Source organism: Chlorocebus sabaeus, chromosome 5 (genome assembly GCF_047675955.1).
Source record: "Chlorocebus sabaeus isolate Y175 chromosome 5, mChlSab1.0.hap1, whole genome shotgun sequence".
Lineage (NCBI taxonomy): Eukaryota > Metazoa > Chordata > Mammalia > Primates > Cercopithecidae > Chlorocebus > Chlorocebus sabaeus.
The window spans coordinates 44,883,134-44,902,981 of NC_132908.1; the positions used below are offsets into that span (position 1 = coordinate 44,883,134).

The following is a 19,848-nucleotide window of genomic DNA, read 5'->3' on the forward strand; positions in this document are numbered from 1 at the left end:
GCCTCTCGAGGCTTCAGTTTCCATATTTGTAAAATTGGATAATAATAGTAAGTAATAGTAACAATCTCATCAGGCATGAGAGAGATTGGGTTTGTGGGAGCCATGGCATTAAGGATCCCTGTGGCTATTGCAGGTCGTGGTGTGGACCCGTATCCTTATTCCCCACAGCCTGGCTTCTGTTTAGCACACTTACTTAAGGGAACCAGCTTTTCATTTCACTGGCCAATGGAAGGTAATAGGGACTTTTTGTCCACATCCTAATGCTATATTCATTGGGTTTTAGTCAGAAAAGCAGAAACCATTTCAGGATTTCCAAACAGCAGCAGTTTAATATGGGGAACTGGAGACACTGGTAATGCAAGAGTCAAGAAGTCAAGCAGAGGATAGTGAGGAGAGCCAGAAATTAGCAAGAGCACCAAGTCACTATCACCTATGAACTGCAAAGACAATGGGAGGAGTGGATTGCAGTCCAGGAGCCGGGTCTCCAGGGGGAAGCTAAAACCATGGCAGGGGCTGCTGGAAAGAACCTGGGGCAATGGAGGGAGGGACTGACTGGCTCTCCTCACTATCCTCTGCTTGGCCTCTTGGCTTTTGCATTACCAGTGTCACCAGTTCCCCATATTAAATTGCTGCTATTTGGAAGCAGAGGCTGTGGAGGGGACACAGTCACTGCCAGAGACAACACAGTCAGCACCGAGAAGGTATGATTTTCTATGATACCACTTGGTCCCAAGGAGCAAGGGAGTCTGGAAGATGTGGTTTTCTATGACACCGAAAGAGATAGAGAATACAGGAAATGAGTCCACGTAGGTGGCTCATGCCTGTAATCCCAGCACTTTAGAAGGCTGAGTCAGAAGGATTGCTTGAGGTCAGGAGTTTGAAACAAATTGGGCAACACAGTGAGGTCCTGTCTTTACAAAAATAAAAAATAAATAAAATAAAAATAATAAAAATAGCCAAGCATGATAGCATGCACCTGTAGTCCCAGCTACTCAGGAAGCTGGGGTGAGAGGACTGCTTGAGCCCAGGAGTTTGAGGCTACAATAAGCTATGGCTGTGCCACTGCACTCCAGCCTGGGTGATGGAGCAAGACCCTGACTCTAAAAGAGAGAGATTGAATGCAGGAAATAGATCTGAGGGAAGACAGGTAGACAACAAGCACAGCTCTTTTCCCACTTCCTAATCTCTCCTGAAACCAGCACAGAATTGTGTCTCTTTGGCTGAACTAAAATTCAAAAGGGCACTTCTCACCTGGGAAGTGTCAGAAGGCAGAAGGGTGCTGGAACCATGGTGCAGACCCAGGACTGTTCTGTCGGGGTCTGGAATAACAGAGAGAGCAGCAAGGAAATGCTGCTGAGATTGTGGGGATTGCAGTGGCTTGTTTTCTTTCATTTTTATTCCCTGACAACTGCTTCAGTTCTTTTCATTATTAATCTGGGATTTTTTTTATGTTCTCTGCACATCTTTGGAAGATTAATTTAAGCCAAATCTTCACTACCACAGGGGCTAATTCATTTTTCTGACTCTTTGAACAAAGAACAACTATTATTTCTTATCAACAGAAAAGCACAACTTTCTGAGTTAAAAGCCGGAAGAATTGCAAGCCTCCTTGGCAATTTGGAGCCTTGAGACAGTCGGGGAATCTCAGCACAGGCTGTGTTTCTTGTGGGACTTTTCATATTGTGGTAGAGGAAGGAAGGAAGAAGATGGCCTTTGCCACATCAGACAGACTTCAGGACCGTGGGCCTCTCCTCTCCCTTGCCCTCTTGCCACCTCAGTTCTGAAAAAAAGAGGTTTCCCTTCAGCCAATGGGCAAATGCATAGTGGGGTGCCCAGTTCTGCTGGTGGGTAAATGAAATATTTAGTTTGTGAGCTGAAGGGAATCTTTTATCTTTTGTCCAAAGTTCAGAAGCTGGGGCCTTCAAGCAGAAACTAAATTATGGCAGAAGCTCTCCAGGGGGATCTGAGAGACAGCGAATTCTGGAAATGCCACCTAAGCATGGCAATTACAAGAGAAATAACCCTGGATTTCCTCCTCTCCTGCCCTTCAACTCTGGAGGAGAAATCAAAACAAAGATCTTAAAGCCACACAATCTCAGAGCCAGAATGTGTAGGTTTCTATCAAATGTCCGCTCTCCAATGCCTCCCCAAGCACACACAGAGAATCCTGGATGCTGCTAGAACACTTCCATCACTGGAAAGCTCAGGACCCTCCATCCCGTCGGTGGCTGCCCCAGTCATTACAGATTTTCTTCCTTTCACTGAGCCAAATCTGTCCACTGGCTTCCAGGAAGAGGAGGCCTGGTCTGCGCCCCTGCCTGGCAAAGTCCTGTAGACTTTCCACTATCTTTCAAGGGTCTTGTTTATCTTCTATCCTGCTTATAACATAAGCACCACATTCAGTTTTGGGTTTTATATGCCCACCTGCTAAATATCTGAACCAGGTTTATCCAAAATTTGTCACAGTATGTGAATTGATATTCTTTGAAAAAGAACAAAGGAAGTTTTGTGGTCAAATAAGCTTTGAAAATGCTGGGTTAATAAGCTTTGGTGGTCACGCTAAGTGTTCACTCACATCCCTGGCTTTTCCCACTTTGGCACCCACCAGCCCCACTGCCACTGTCAGCACTTGCATTGCTTTACCTGAGGGCCCTGTCTGGTCCTTGGAGCCCACTTTGCCTGCACAGGCAACAAGAAGTGTGAAGGAATCAAAACTCCCCAGGAGCAGCTCTCAATCGGAGACAGATTGGAGTTGGTGTGTGATATGGTTTGGCTGTGTCCCCACCCAAATCTCATCTTGAACTGTAGCTCCCATAATTCCCATGTGTTGTGGGAGGGACCCAGTGGGAGGTAATTGAATCATGGGGGTGGGTCTTTCCCCTGCTGTTCTCATGATTGTGCATAAGTCTCATGAGATCTGATGGTTTTATAAAGGGAAATTCCCTTGCACAACTTCTTTCTCTTGCCTGCTGCCATATAAGATGTGGCTTTCACCTTTTGCCACCCCAATGCCAAGATTGTGAGGCCTCCCCAGCCACATGGAACTGTAAGTCCATTAAACCTCTTTTTCTTTATAAATCACCCAGTCTCGCGTATGCCTTTATCAGCAACATGAAAACAGACTGATAACAGAGTGTAAATACCCCGGCTGTCCCACACCACCCTTTGGGAAGGATGACACTGAGGCCCTTATTTTGACGACTGCCAAAGTTCTCTTCACCATGGGAACTGGCTCCACAAAACATCCTTTATCCCCTGCTTTCCTTCCTGATCTCGTTCTCACACCTTCCAGGAAACAGGAATCTTTGTCTCAATAAATGCCTGTGGGGAACTCAAACAAAGACACAGTCAACTTGAAATTTCTAAGCAAGGGCTATAGTCCAAGCCCTTCCCAAAATGTATTTGATGGAGAAACCCTTTTCTCATAGTTCATCTGGAGGGACTAGGGTTCTGGAGGAGATGTTTAAGGAAGCTCGGTTCTGGCCCCTGGGAAGGATGCAGACCTGTCATGGAGTTCCTAAGAGGGAAGAAGTCAAGGACAGCATGGTAGCATGGATGATCAGGGTGTGAAGCAAGAAAGACATTGAGTAGCAATATCCGGCCACCCAGAAACACCTGGAGCTGAGACTCCCCAGGGGTAGAGTCCTCTCAGAGACAGTCTGAGAGGAAGTGGCCGATGTGGGCATTGAATACGTTAATCTGCTGCTACAGATTTAAATCCTGGTTCTCACGCTTCAAGTGCAGTGTGCGGATTAGGCTAGTTCCTAGTGGATTCACGCTTCACAAAAAGATAATACTGTAGCTGTCTGTGCAAGAATTAACCCTCCTGCTCTTCTACCTGTAAGGAAATGGTACCAATTTCCTCAAGCTGCAAGACTGAGAGGCAGAGACACCCAGGATTAGGCAATTATGTTAGGAAATTCAACATTCGAGATGAATGGAAAATGACTAGGGACTTTTTCTCAACAACTTGACTTGAACGGGATTGATTCCAGGACTAAGAAGTATTCAAGCGACTCAGTGTCTGCAGTGATATAAAATAGGATCATCTGGTAGCTGGAAAATCTAAGGTGTGCCCTCTCATCAAAGCACAGGCATTTAATAAAGTCGATTAAGGATGTTGAAGCAGCAAGGAGGGAAACTAACCATGAAACATTGGGTCAAACCCACATTAGGAGTCCGGAACATCACAGAGACACAGGGAGATGTCCTCTAAATTTCTGCATGGACCAGGAGACTTTATCTTCCCCTGGAAGGACATGGAATGTTCTTTCTGGAACACCCCCCAGCACTGGCTCAGGAAGTCTCTGTGAGGGTTCATAGCGGACTCAGGGAATGCTGTCTGCACCTGCACACACAGGTGTATGGGTTTCCTCTGGGCATTGGCTACATGTTAGGCATTTGGTGGTCTGTCCTATACATGACTGGATAAAGTGTTTAAGAGATAAATGTTCCCAGACCTTCCTGATCTCCTACCCACAAATAAGCATCCTGACTGGGCCTGCCCTCCACCCCCTGAGAAGGGCACTGCTTGGCAGACCCTTTATACTCAGAATCTGGAGAAAGAAGGAGGGAGGAAAATGTAAGAGGCCTAGGGAATATGGCTTGGAAAACGAAGTTTTTCAAGGTAGTTGGGGGAAAAAATGAGTTCAGAGTTACAGTGGCACAAGAACAAAATAGATGAGAGAGAATAAGGGACTGTGTTCAGAATGGCTGACGTTGGCAGGGCATGGGGACTCATGTCTGTAATCCAAGTGTTTTGGGAGGCCAAGGCAGGAGGATTGCCTGAGGCCAAAAATTTGAGACCAGCCTGGGCAACATAGTGAGACCTCACCTGTACAAAATATAAAAAATATTAGCCAGGTGTGGTGTTGTGCCTGTAGTTCCAGCTACTGGGGAGGCTGAGTTGGGAGGATTGCTTGAACCCAGAAATTTGAGGCTGCAGTGAGCTATGATCATGCCACTGCACTCCAACCTGGACAACTGAGCAAGACCCTGTCTTTAAAAAATAGAATGGCTGAGGTCTATATGTGTCCTTCTTGGTGTTTGAAAAATGTTAGTCAAGGACAGAAGAGCTTGCTTTGAAATTACTCTTCATTGCTGGACTATACTTTCTTGACCTCAAATCCACCTTGGGACTGGATATTGTGAGTCATGGCTTAACGTACTATTGAGATGTACATCCAGACCCTGAGCCTTTAAACAAATCTACCCACTCACCATAGGTGCAACTAAAGACCGATAAAAATGGGGGGACTGTCTTGGATCTTCTCTCTCCTTTCATCTTTGCTCCTCACTGTCTACTCCAGTCTTCTGTGTTGACTTCTGACTTTTCAGTAGTTCTCCCATTTTTGGCTACAAAATTGTTCTTTGAACTTGAATACAGAAATTGACTTTCATGCTATTGATTCTTGCTCTCCTGAAGAAAAATATTTTCCTCCCTTCTGTTTCTCCCCTATCCTAAGCCTCCAGGGTGAGCACCAGCCCAGCCTGGCTCCAGTTCCTGAACCACCCCAATGCCTGTTAACTGGGCTTGTTCTGCATCTCACTCCCACCTTGCAGGGCCATGAGACTGTGCAGTGTATGTCTATTTCCCTGGTAGACTGAGCTATGTCTTATTGTTGCATCCTTCCCTGCTCCTAGCACTGCCTCTATTCCATAACAAGGATTCACTGAGTATTTGTTGACTCCCAGACACAAGATCAGCTGTAGGTCTCAGCCTGGAGGAAATGTTAATAAGAACTGTGACACTTGGAATTTACCATTGAGATGCTTCAATGTGTTAACAGAAATTCCAGAAAGCTAGAGAGGCTCTTGGATAAATTAGAAATCATGAGGAAGAGAGATGTTATTTTCTGGTCAACAGCCAATTCACTAGTGATTTAACCAAGTCAATAGTTCATGGGACCTTCGTGACCTTAACACACTGAATGGCTATTTCTCCTTTTGCTTTTAGAGGTCAGTCCTCTTCTGGCCCAGCTAATTTTTGCCCAGCTGGGTTGCACTTTCTTTTTTTTTTTTTTTTTTTCTTTTTTTTTTGAGACGGAGTCTTGCTCTGTCGCCCAGGCTGGAGTGCAGTGGCCAGATCTCGGCTCACTGCAAGCTCCGCCTCCCGGGTTCACGCCATTCTCCTGCCTCAGCCTCCCGAGTAGCTGGGACTACAGGCACCCGCCACCTCGCCCGGCTAGTTTTTTGTAATATTTAGTAGAGACGGGGTTTCACCGTGTTAGCCAGGATGGTCTCGATATCCTGACCTCGTGATCCACCCGTCTCCGCCTCCCAAAGTGCTGGGATTACAGGCTTGAGCCACCGCGCCCGGCCAAGGGTTGCACTTTCTTGAGGCCCCTGGACTCCTGGCTGCGTAGCTTCTCCCCTCTGTCACCTTCCTCCTCATCTCACCCAGAAACTGGAGCCAGTTAGAACACAGGTTTCCTTAGGTCTGTGATTAAATCTTGAGTTGTTTCTGATTGGACTGCTCACATTTCCCGTTTTTCTTTACTTTTTTCACAAATTGTTTTGTAACTACTATCAGCCAAGCCCTCTGGCAGGCATTAGGACTACAGTGAGTCTCTGACATCAAGAGGCTCCAGCATGATGGAGAAGACAGACAAGCCAGCAGAGAATTGCAAAATGCTGTTCTATAGGGTGCTGGGGCATTGCAGAGGCAAGGAGGTGGACCACCAACCTAGATGAGGCTGGGCTATGTTTGAAGTGGGGGTTGAGGAGGGGAATGGAGTACAATAAAACACCCAGTACAATAAACGTCTTCCATTGCATCATTACCATGGACCCATGACCCTGCCTCCTAGACAGATGGGCAGACCCTGTTTCTTGTTCATCTCAGCAGCCCCAGGGCCTAGCACAATGCCTGGAGCTTTGTACTGTTAGGGCCAAGGGGAATTTTTCCCTGAACCCTCTGAAGATTCACTGAAAACTCAACTATGAAAAAAGGCATGTTAATTGGAAAAAAGGTACAAGAATGTGTTTAATGTGTACACATGAGCCTTCAGAATGAAGACCCGAAGATACAAGGGAAGTCATCCGTTTTTATGATTAGGTTCAACAAAGTCTGGACAGCCACGTAGAAATGTGATTGGACAAAAAGGGTTTGGTCTAATGCTAATAGACTGCTTGGGGAAGCCCAGCAAGGCCTATCTGTCTGAATTCTTCTTGGCCTCTCTGAGCAGCATTCCTTCCTTCTGGATGTGGGGCAGGGCCCTCTCTGGAATGGAGAGTCTTATGCCCTACTGTCAAACAAGGTAGGTCAGAGAATTTCTTTATGGCCAGTTTTTGCACTAAAAGGAGACGGTAATATTAGGATAGTATTTTTAGGTTTTATGGCTGGCTTTGGGGAAAAGGGTTCTGGTTTCTATGATCCACCTTGGGGAAAAAGGATTCTAGCTGCTGTGGCTACCCTTAGGGGAGAATGGGACAGAGAGACAGGGCGGCAGGAGAAGGTCAGAGAAAAACTTCTGCTTCTGAGACTCCTTCTGAGGCCTTCACTTTGGAGTATTGTTTTCTGAGTCCCAATAATAGCTACTCAATAAACACTTGTTTAATTTGAATAATTGAATCTTAAGACAGCTTAATGATATCATAATGCTTTCACAGGTATTAGCTAGGTAGCACATTAGTCAGAATGTGCTAAGCCCTGCTGCTGTAACAAAATCTCAGCCCAACAATGATTTATCATCCATTTAATGTGCCAGAAATTGACTTCTTGCTCATACCATCTGTTCTATTCAGATCAGCTAGTGGTAGGAGTCAGGAGGAGAAGGGAGGATTCTTCACACACTCACTTGGGAGCTCAGGGTGATGGATGGAGGCTCTTCCATTTGAAATGTCATCTGTAACTAAAGCAAGGAAAGAGACATCTAGAGGGTTTTGCACTGGCTCTTCCATGCATCCATCCTCACTGACATGTGTCAATTCCATTTAAGCCTGTTAACCGAAATTGCAAGATAACTGCAAAAAATCCCTTCCCTAACAGCAAAGGGGCTGGAAATGGTGAGGGGAGAAGTAGATGGAATGTTTGGTGAGACCACTGACTCTGTTACAGGTAGGAATATCATTTCCTCCACTTTTCTTCACTGGATGAGGAATAGGGGCACCACTGAAGGAGAGACACCAACCCATACTGTCAGGCCTGAGATCCCATTGCCCCAGCTCCAATTCATTCACAGGACATTGTGAAGCCTGAGTCCTTAGGAAACCATTGTGTTAGGTTCATTTTCCTTGGAAATGATAATCACTGCTAGATCTGACTGATCCTGGTCTTCTTTTCATAGTACAGGTACTGTCACCATCAGGAGACAGTATAGGGCAGTGTTCCCCTGACATGGCATCCATCAATGTTCTAGGTCTTTTCCCAGTGAACTCTGCCCCCAGGGGGTTCACTTTGCTCCCAGTCGCAAAACACAATCACGTAGCAGCATACTCTTCACTCTTGATATTTCAGATTTTCCTTCACTCTCATTTTCATTCTCTTCTGTGATGCCAGTTCCTTGAATTACTGCCATGTTTCCGTGTTTCGGTTTAATCAGATAGCTCATCTCTGGGGTTGCTGTCACCAGGGGCTTCATACAAACCACTTTTGGTAATCATTTTTCAATGTCTTCTCACCCCTCCCTGACACCTCTCCTACACACTAGTGTCCTAGGCATGCTCTTTCTGTTCTCACTTTGGACTCATTTATGAACGCTGTTTTAATTTGTTTTCTGCCTAGGTCTATTAATACAGTGCATGTCAATGCCATTGCCTTCCTTAATTCAACATGTGCTGTAGACTTTGACTCAGGGGATATGCACCAGTCCACACGTGTTAGTTTATTGCAAGGGGGAGGGGAGAGGTTTGCCTGAGCAGTGGGAGTTTGAATGGCCTCTGCAGACTGGCTTTCTCCTTACTCCTCCAGTGCAGGTGAGAGTTTGCATCCACGTGGGTTTCTCTTTTTCGTCTCCTCTTATGAACTCCCCTTGGCTGCAGTCTCCCTCCAGGCAGGCACCATGTCATCTCTGTACTCATGAGAGTGTACAGAGCCTGCTGACTGTTGAATTGATCAAGCACTCCACCCCTGACTCCTCCACTTCCCCCTCGCAGATCTTCCCAATTTATGAGGGGCAGGAGTAGCCAGGATGCCTCTCAGCAGCCCTGGAGGGCAGAGGTGCCCTGGCCATCATCTGGGGATGCTGGTCTCTTGATCATGTACTTGTCTCCCTCCTTGGCTTTTCTTCTAATATAATTTCAGGGAAATCTGAAACACTGCCTACTGAGGACCCTATGTGAGGGAAAATAAAGCTATTTTGGTTTGTGCTGAAACACTGTCTAGCTCATTAGAGGTGACCAGGCTAGCGTGGCCCCGCTGCTCTGTCTGAATTTAGAGGGAGACCATCCTGAGGTGGGGAGTCACAGGTGAGGTGGAGATGAGTAGTCCCTGGTGTGTGTGTGTGTGTGTGTGAGAGAGAGAGAGAGAGAATGGCAGAGAGTAACACACTGTATGAGGAGCATGGTAGAATGAAAGAACTGAGAAAAGTAAGACTCCAGACCCCAACTTGCTCAAGTTACTCTTAGGCAAATCACTCTTGCCTTTGAGACCCCATCACTCCTCCAGTGACCTGAGCAGTCAGAACTGCATGGTTTCAAAGTTCCTTTCAACTCTGAATGTCTGTGATTTTATGAATGAGCACTGACTACAGCATCACTTTTTGACCATGGGCAATTTATTTCAACGTTTTATGCTTTAAGATTTTTTTTAAAAATTCCAAATGGATGATAATACCAATTCAAGAAACTGTTGTGATCATAAAAGGAGATTAAAGATGTAAACACACTGAAAAAATTGTGTGGTACTTTTAAAATGCTAGTTACTTAACTTGCCTATATGCCTTGCTGTCTTGTAGTCCACCCAGGCTGCTATAACAGTGAAATATATTACAGAGTAATTTCACAGTTCTGGAGGCTGGGAAGTCCAACAGCAAGGCACCAGCAGATTTGGTGTCTGCTGAGAGCCCACTCCTCACAGATGGTGCCTTCTACATACCCTAACATGGCAGAAGGGGCAGACAAGTTCCCTGGGGCCTCTTTTTTTTTTTTTTTCTTGTTTGAGACGGACTTTCACTCTTTTGCCCAGGCTGAGGTGAAGTGGCACTATCTCAGCTCACTGCAACCTCTACCCCGGGGTTCAAGTGATTCTTCTACCTCAGCCTCCCGAGTAGCTGGGATTATAGGCACTCGCTGCCACACCCTGCTAATTTGTGTGTGTGTGTGTGTGTGTGTATTTTTAGTAGAGATGAGGTTTTGCCATGTTGGCCAGGCTGGTCTCAAACTCCTGACCTCAGGTGATTCACCCTATTGGGCCTCTTTCATAAGGGCACTAAGTGTGGAAAAACTCAACCCATTTTTCATCTGCTGTCACACTACCACAATCAACACATAGACTTCCGTGACCAAATATGTGGTGGTTTTCCACACACACAATTCTGCAGCAGTGGATACCAGCTGGGTGTCCTGAAATTCAATTCTATTCTGACACCATCACCTGGAGATAGCCAGTGTCACCTCTAACAAGCTAGATCGTATTTCAGCTAAAAGAAAAATGGCTTTATGTTTTCTCAGGAAACATCCTCAGTGAAATTGCATGTAGTTCCCAGCCTGGCCCCACGGGTGGGGCTGGACCTTCTGGAGAAGGTTCTTCACTCCATTCAGAGCACAGCAGAGCATGGGTTTAGCACAGTGGGAACACTTTGGTGTTCTGGGGGTTTGGAAGCTCTGGGACCAACAGGAGCCAGCAGTGAATCCCCCCATAGGGACTGTGCTGTCTCACAGGTGAGGGATGACTGAGCACACAGTAGCTTCTTCTCCACCCCTGTTCTGCTTTCTTCTATGTTGGCTTCATTCACAGGCAGAATTTCTCCTCATTATGTCAAAAATGGCATCTGAGGTACCCACTATCCAAGAAGAGCTCATGTTTTCCCCCCTAGAGTTCTAGCTAATGTCTTGGGTTTGTGTCCAGCCCAAACCTGTCACACCACCCCTGATATGTGACCCTCTGATTTGCCTGGTCTAGATCCCAGGCCCATACCTGGGGACAGTTGGTAGAGTCAGCATCATCTGAACTACCCAGTTTCCAGACTAAGAATAGAGTGGGTGGTGGTCCCCAAAGAGGAGATGGGAACTTGCAAATGATGGGTTTGAATTTGAGCTCAGATTTCTTTGACCCCCCTGAGCTAGGTCAGATTTCCTAAAGATTTACTCTGGGACAAGCATTTATATGCTTCTGACTTATCAAGTGTATTCGTCTGTTTTCACACTGCTGATAAAGGCATACCCGAGACTGGGAAGAAAAGAGGTTTAATAAATTTATAGTTTCACATAGTTGGGGAGGCCTCACAATCATGGCAGAAGGCAAGATGGAGCAAGTCACATCTTGCGTGGATGGCAGCAGGCAGAGAGAGCTTGTGCAGGGAAACTCCTGTTTTTAAAACCATCAGATCTCATGAGACTCATTCACTATCATGAAAACAGCACAGGGAAGACCTGCCCCCATAATTCAATCACCTGCTGCCGGGTTCCTCCCACAACAGGTGGGAATTATAGGAGTTACCATTCAAGATGAGGTTTGTGTGGAGACACAGCCAAACCATATCATCAAGGGAAAATTATAAGGGAAAATTTCTAAGTAACACAAGGAGGAAGAAAGATACAATTTCAGGCAAAGTACTATGGAGGTTAACTTCAGCCTGAATCCACAGGGGAACTTGGAGTGTAAGTTACACTTTAGGATCTTCCCAAAATGAGGGAGCTGGGCCTATCAGCTCAGAACTCACCTGGAGGAAGGTACACTTCTAGCCCCTTTGGCCCTTCCTTGGGTGTGGGCACTCTCACTCTATAGCCCAAGGCAGTCCTGGGAAGAAGAGTTAAAGATACCAACTACAGGTAGCAAAAGCACCCTGAAACACACCAGCAGCTAGGACTCTGGGCAGAGTATGACTGATGGTGTTTACTAGAACCCCAGAGCTCATGCTTTTCTATGTCACACTTCCCCATCCTCCAGTTGTCAGTCCAGATATTAACATGCTGCCTTTGCTTAGAGTGAGGTCACTTGGCTCTAAAATCCCCAAATCAGAGAAAACTGAGGAATGTGATTAGTGTTGTGGCACTGTTATGATCACTTACCAAAGAACCCTTTTGGTTGCCAAGCCAAATGTACTCTCTGTACAGAGTGGTCTCATCATTTCCTAAACGATTCTGCTATGTAGATGATCTCTGATTTACCAATTGCAGAAACAAAGAGGCAAATAATTTAAATGAATGCACTGGAGGGAACTTGGCTCTCCTGTCTTTTCCACCACATGCCTGGAGAAGAGCTTCCCCTGGCAAGGGCAGCATGCATCATTACAGACTGGCACACATGACCCTTGTGTGTCACTGGCAGTGTCTGCCCTCAGGACACCCATCCTGTCCTGGGAGGGGTGATGTGGTGGAACCAACCCCATTTCTCTCCCCATAACGTAATTGGCTCTGCTTCAGGGGATTGTCTGGAGCCCCACTTTTCCTTGGCCAAACTCCCTTTATTGCTCATGGGCTTTTCCCTAGCACCTGCCCTAATTGTTTCTACAACAAACTGTTCTCCTGTCACTAGCTGTATCCAAGCCTTTGGTGTTCACCAACTGTTTGAAGATGCAGACAGTGAAGTACCTGAAAATTTTCCAAGCAGTCCTCAGCCCTAGTTAGGCAGTGGCTGGCTGTCTCCCCAGCCAGGCTCGCCCTCACGCCCAGATCTTTTTTTGAATGCTTTCCTCAACCGGAAACAACACCTTCCCCAGTCCTCATCACCTTCATGACTTATACTTGCCCTATAAGGACTGTTGGTCATGTCCAGAATTGTTTTCACTGCTTCCAACCTTCGTTCACCCCTCCCTTTTTCAATAGAAGAAAGGATCAAAAGAGTGAAAAATCAGGTGAAATACTGAATGAGTGAACAAGTAAATGAAAGAATGAATAAATGAGCTCACCACCTAACATCACACTTCATCCTCTGGTATTTTATTGTGTGTTCTTTGGTACTTTTAAGTCATTTCCCCAATAACATGATGAGCTGCCCAGAGGAAAAGAGCTGTGATTTTTACTTCCCTCTGGAGAACAGTCTGATGCCATGTGGCTGCATGGACATAGCACTAAGTTAGAATTCAGGAGCCCAATCCTCCCCCTACCACTTTTGGAATGAACTTGGACCAGTTTTAGGTTTTCTGGGCCTTCTTTTCCTAATGTGTGAAGTGAAGAGATGGGACTGGAAAAGCCAGCTCTGGGGTAAAAGTCCAGTTTCCTCTCCCTGCCATCTGGGTAACCTTGGGAAAGACACAACCTCTCTGAGCAAACAAGAAAAGTCGTTCCTACCTCATGAGCTGTTTTAAAGCCTTGATGATGTGATGCATGCCAGGTTCTTAGCCCATAGCTAACAATTATAGTCTCTGAGCTCCTATACACATTGACATAGTGAGAATATTCACTTGAGAATGCTGTATTGGCCGGGCGCAGTGGCTCAAGCCTGTAATCCCAGGACTTTGGGAGGCCGAACACGGCAGATCACTTGAGGTCAGAAGTTTGAGACCACCCTAGCCAACATGGTGAAACCCTGTCTCTACCAAAAATACAAAAATTAGCTGGGTGTGGTAGTGAGCACCTGTAATCCCAGCTACTTGGGAGGCTGAGGCAGGAGAATAGCTTGAACCTAGGAGGCAGAGGTGGCAGTGAGCCCATATTGCGCCACTGCACTCCAGCCTAGGTGACAGAGCAAGACTCCATTAAAAAAAAAAAACCTTGCAAGATGGGCTACCACAATTTCTCTTCTAAAAAATGCAAAGCCAATCAGCACATGAAAAGATGCACAACACAACTCATTAGGGAAATGCAAATCAAAACCACAATGAGATACCACTTCACACTTATTAGGATGGCCTTAAAAAGGAATTAAATTCTGATACACGCTGCAACATGGATGAACCTTAACTGAAATAAGCCAGACACAAAAAGACAAATACTATATGATTCCATTTAAATAAGGCACCTCATGCAGACAGAAAGTAGAATAGTGGCTGCAGGGTTTTAGGGGGACAGGGGAATGGGGAGTTTAGTGGACACAGAGTTTCAGTTTGGAAAAATGAAAAATATCTGGAGATGGATGATGGTGATAGCTGCACAACAACGTGAATGTATTTAATGCCACTGAACTATACACTTAAAATTGTTAAGATGGTAAATGTTATGTTATTTACATTTTACCATAATAAAAAAAAATTATTTAGAGCAATGCAGAACAATTGCCACAAACCAAGCTGAGGTTTCTTTGGGTGTGGCTCTTGCCAGGTGAAGGAGGCAGGTTTGTGCTAAAACAATAGAAACTGACTCAGTCTGGTCCTTGAATGCTGGTCTCAGCAGAGGGAAAGCTTTCAGCCAAAGCCAGGAATGTGCACGTCATGAAGTTAGGCAGGGCCTCTCCATGGAAATCGATATTTATTTGAAGACTTTAATGCTTGATTTGGCCTCACCCAGAGGTGACCTTCTACACAGGGCCAAAACAAAAGTGATTTCTTTGATCGTCCATCTGACCCCAAACTGACCTCCTGCGTTTTCCAATTCATTTTAAACCATGCTGTACTGACCAAAGTGATTCCAGCTCTTAGCAAAGAACATTTCATATTTTACCAACAATTCTGGGCCAATTTCAGATCTATTCACTTGAACAGCAGGAATAAAATCCCGTGAGATCTCTCTGGGTCTTTCTGATCTCAGGCAGTAGGGAGGGAAGGCAAGGGGAATATTTATAATTTGGGTGAAGCTTGGGGGACAGATGAGAATCAGAAACTCCTCCCTGCTTGAATGTGAACTGGCTCACTTGGACCACATCTGAGTGGGAAGGAGATGGTGTAACTCGCAGGGCAGGGACTGGGGTTCTTTTTTCCTCAGGTGAGGATCAGCATCTTGCCAGGGAGGAGAAGAATGTGATTCTTCTGTGTTGTTTACAACACTTTAGGCTGCAGGCAACAGCAAGACCAACTAGAGCTGGATTAAACAATAAGGAAAATGTATCCTCTGTAACAGGACAAGAGAATGGAGCTATACAAAAGAATAAGATCATGTCCTTTACAGCAACATGGATGCAGCTGGAGGCCATCATTCTAAGTGAACTAACGCAGAAACAAAAGCAAATATCACATGTTCTTGTAAGTGGGAGCTAAACATTGGGTGCACATAGACATAAAGATGGGAACAACAGACACTGGGGACTCCAAACGTGGGGAGGGAACAAGGGTTGAAAAACTGCCTATTGGGTACTGTTTTCACTGCTTGGGTAATGGGCACACCAGGAGTGCAAATCTCAGCATCACACAATATACCCATGTAACAAACCTGCATGCGTACCCCCTGAATCTATAATTTAAAAAAGAAAAGACAAGAGATAGGGTGACTGTGGGGTTGGTATATCAGCAGCTCAGTGCAGTAACCAAGTCCCTGTGCTCTGTCCATCTGTCTTGCTTCCTTCATGCTCACACGAGGCTGCCGACTCCCTAGACAGACCAGGCAATGGGAGGGTATGCCTTCCAGACCCCATCCCGACAAACAACAGAACTCCCCCTCATGTGAATCATATCCCATGCCAATGCCCCAAATCAGGAGACAGCAACCTTTCTCTGTAAAGGAACAAGATAGTAAATATTTTGGGCTTTGAGGATACACATTTGGTCACAGCCACTCCACTCTGCTGTTGGAATGTGAAAGCTGTCATAGGTAATGCATTAACAAATAAGCATGGTTGCATTCTGATGAAATTTTATTTATAAAAACAGGTAGACCTGCTGGATTTGGCCTATGGGCTAATTTGTCCACACTTTTTCCAGACCAGGTAGCCTCAAAATTAGCTCCAGGATACAAGCGTTGATGAAACAAGTCACAGGCAATTTGTTACTAATTTATAACCACAGTGCTTGTAAACGGTTTATTCCATTCTCTGTTGGCATCCAATAGAGACTATTCAAAAGGTCCTAATTCATAACATTGAGCATATGATCACCCAAAAGGCAGATGATAGCAGAGCACAGCAAAGCTGGGGCACTGAAATAAATGAGAATAAAAATTTCAAGGCTAGGCGCAGTGGCTCATGCCTGTAATCCCAACACTTTGGGAGGCTGAGGTGGGCGGATCACTTGAGGTCAAGAGTTCGAGACCAGCCTGGCCAACATGGTAAAACCCCATCTCCACTAAAAATACAAAAATTAGCCAGGCATGGTGGTGCACACCTGTAATCCCAGCTATTCAGGAGGCTGAGGCAGGAGAATCGCTTGAACCTGGGAGGTGGAGGTTGCAGTGAGCCGAGATTGCGCCATTGTACTCCAGCCTGGGTGACATCTCAAAACAACAACAACAACAAAAACATTTAATTAAATTTAAAGGGTACTCTATCCCCTCTGAATGCCTAAATTCCTACAGAAACTGCTTTCATATTTCCTTTTTTGTTTCTCCTGTATTGAAAGTCAAGAATGAAAAAGACCTTAGCACTCTGTCCAAATTTTACAGATGGAATGGAGATTCAGAGAAGGCAAGCTACTTTCCCCATATCACACAGCCACTCAGTGGCAGAACGAAGATCCCAACCCAGGCTATAGTAGGTTGTCGTATTGTTCAAAATATTTGCTGCCCCTCCAAAGAGGAAGCTTATACAACTCCTGCTGGAATAAGCTTGGTCCTTGTGCCTTGTGGTGGTCCTCTCTCTGGAGTGGGGTATATACCACCACCACTACCCACACTGTTGAACTCAGGAGCAGCCAGGCAATTTGTTTTGCCCATGAAGTGTGGATGAAAATAGCATGTATTGCTTCCGATTGCCATGTCTGCCTGCGCTCTACCACAAAACATGATGTTCCTGGCACAGACTGCTCTGCTCCGCTGGGTTGCAGAGTGAAGAGGATAAGCACAGCTGCAGCTCACCTGTGATGAGCATATCACATGAGCAAGAAATAAGGCAGTGTGGTCTGGGGTCGTTTGTTACTGCAGCATAACTGAGTCTACCTTGACTAGTACTCAGGCTTTACAACACAGGCACTGCTCTTTCTCACCAGGAGGATCACATTTCCAGCAGTGTTGCATAGAATTTAACAGCACATGTTTTATTTTTATTGTATTTATTTCTGCAGTGATGAGGGCTCCACCCTCATTAATTAGGTGACCTAATTAATCACCTCCTAAAGGCCCTACCTCTATACAGTCGCATTGAGGGTTATGTTTTAAGATGAGGATTTTGGGGGGACACAAACGTTCAGATCATAGCAGGTACCTACCCCACAGGGATATGTTTAGGATTTAATAACCTAAGCCTGTGCTTTGAGGAATTTGGCTAAATGGCTACTATTATTCCACATAGCCTCCCCTTAGCTTATATGGCAGTGACAGCAAGGAATTGGGGTGGGAGAGGGGTTTGCTAAGATGGTTTCATGGCTTATACTTGCAAACAGCCAAACCCTCAGAAGTCACTCTCCCCCAGGGAGGATGCTGATGACCATCACTGTCCCTGCAACAGGCCAAGGGGAAATGACTGGAGGGGCTTTGTTGTGAAGGGGTTGGGAGCAGGGACTGTGGAGCCAGACTGGTTAGGGTTCAAGTCCTATCTCTGTCCCTTCCTTCCTGGGCATCTGTAGATAAGTTACTAACCTCAGTGAGCCTCAATTCCCATCTCATGGGGTGAGGTGAGGATTCAGTGAAATAATTCATGAAAAAAATGCTTGTCACAGTCTCTGGCACAGTGCAAGGTCTCAGTAGACATCAGGATCAATGTCGGTGTTCTTCTGCCAGAGTAAACCAAAGCGAGTATGGGCAGAAAAGGAGTCATAGGAGGTGATTCCTCTCTCAGTGCATCTGAAGGAGCAGCAGGGGTCATTGTAGCCTATCCCCTGTCCTCATGAAAACACCACCTCTTGAAATCACAGACTGATTATCTGGCTGGTGTCAAGTTGGTAGAAAATAAAGCATCCCTCCCTGACATTGCACAACTGTCATGGATTCCCATGGATGCGGGTTTAATGACCTTCGGTCAGGGTTATGCACCATGGGGGAAAGCTCAGATCAGGCAAAGATACACTGTGTCCCTTCACAAACAGATCCACACTTGGCCTGGAGCTGTCCACGGAAGGAAACCCCTGGCTCATGTCCTTCTCAGCCACATGTCTTGGTGCACCCTCTGCCGAGGGCAGGATCCACTGCTGCCAAGCTGCTGGGCCAGGGCTTTCACACACTTGCCAGGCTATTAAACTCTACCTGAGGCCAGGTGTGCTCGCCTCCCCGCTGGTTGGGTAGACCCCTGCCTAGGCCTGGCTGGAGGAGGGCTGGAGAATAATCAGTTGGAGGTGAACATCACATGCCCAGCCCTTGAATTGCTGGCTATTGGCTTGTTGACCAGAAATCCAGATTAAGCTCTTAACATGCACACGCACCTGGGAGGGATGTTCGCCAGGCTCCACAGCTGTGTTTGAGTGAGTTCATTAGATGCTGTCATTCATGGCTGCCACAAGTGTTCCCCGGGTGCTCCCAGGTGTCAGGCACTCCTTCCTCCATGTCTGGGGAAGCAAGGACGTGACCAACACTTAGAAGGGAAGTGGGGTGGGGGGTTGCCATCTGGAAGCTTTGCTGACCACACTGCCCTGAGCTGTGTTTAGAGTTCAGCCTGGGGCCTGGAAAGCAGGCCCAGGAAACCTCATAGGGCCTTCATTCCTGACGAATGAGAAATAGCCAGAACTGCCGGCCTGCCCCTTGGCGGCTACTACACAAGAGCTTGCCGGATTTTCTATAATTTTTTTCTTCTCAAATGTCACCATGAATTAGCAGTGCTCACTCCTGGGGCTGCTGGGAATACACCTTTACTGCTTCCATCAGAACCAGCCTCAAGGTTGGAGAGAAAGCCTTTTATTTGGTAAGCGACTGTGAGGGTTCATTACTGAGTAAAGGGAGAAGGCAACAAGGGTCTATGAGAGGAAGTAGTACAGAAATTGGAATATCTTCAGTGAAATAATTGCAAGGCAACATTTCAGGGTAATTTCCTACTGCGTTTTAATGACCAATAAAGAAGATACAAAAGTGTCATTTATAGAGAAACTCCAGCATTTTGTTTTCTTGGTTATTCTAATAGATCAATTGAAACATATAATATGATTTAAAAAACAATTTTTTTGGCCAAACACTGTATTCAATCTTTCATGCTACAGATCTGTGTAGTTACTGCTTGTCATCCAGTCAAGATGGAAGTGAGTGGGGCTAAACGAGAAGAAAATTCTGCTCTTTTTCCTTCTGATAACGGGCAAGGAAACCTTGCAAACTCCATCCTAAGACATTTTCCCATTTTCTTTATTGTGGCTGGTTTCTAACTGAAAGTTACAATATATTCATTCTCAGGCAGTGGGGTGGTTTTGGTGAAAACACATGAGGAACCCTTGGGGTTTTGGGAGGTGAAGGGCAGTTTTTTAATCCACTAGCTTTGTCTGCCTAGGTTCACCACCCAGAACCAACCCCAAGCCCACCAAGTGGGGTGACATGGACTGAGTATGACACGGGGGACGACTTCAGTGCCAGCTCACTCCATGGATGGGAGGGGCTGGAGACCAGGGCTACTTGCAGAGAGGACAGCTCCTCCTCCTGAAGACCCCTCCTACTCATCTCACAGAGCCTCTTCCTCCTCTAGAATCAGCCGCCAGGACCTCTACAATCTGACTTCTGCTGCTAGTAACATCGCAAAGGCAGAATCTGGCTTCTCTGCAAGGACTTCAGGCTTGTCAAACTCAATCACCTGAAAGTCAGAGAAGAAGAACT

The 19,848-nt window shown here is 46.0% G+C and overlaps 1 protein-coding gene across 5 annotated transcripts in view; it reads right to left on the reverse strand.

Moving 5' to 3' along the window:
* Window positions 1-19,067: 19,067 nt before the first annotated feature.
* ABCC12 (ATP binding cassette subfamily C member 12) overlaps window positions 19,068-19,848 on the reverse strand; it is a 72,148-nt gene continuing 71,367 nt past the window's right edge. For all 5 annotated transcript variants that reach the window (XM_073015718.1, XM_073015715.1, XM_073015716.1 and 2 more), the window contains one exon: window positions 19,068-19,825. In XM_073015718.1, the coding sequence (XP_072871819.1) occupies window positions 19,739-19,825 (87 nt within the window). In that variant the 3' untranslated portion in view covers window positions 19,068-19,738. The remainder of the gene's footprint in view (window positions 19,826-19,848) is intronic.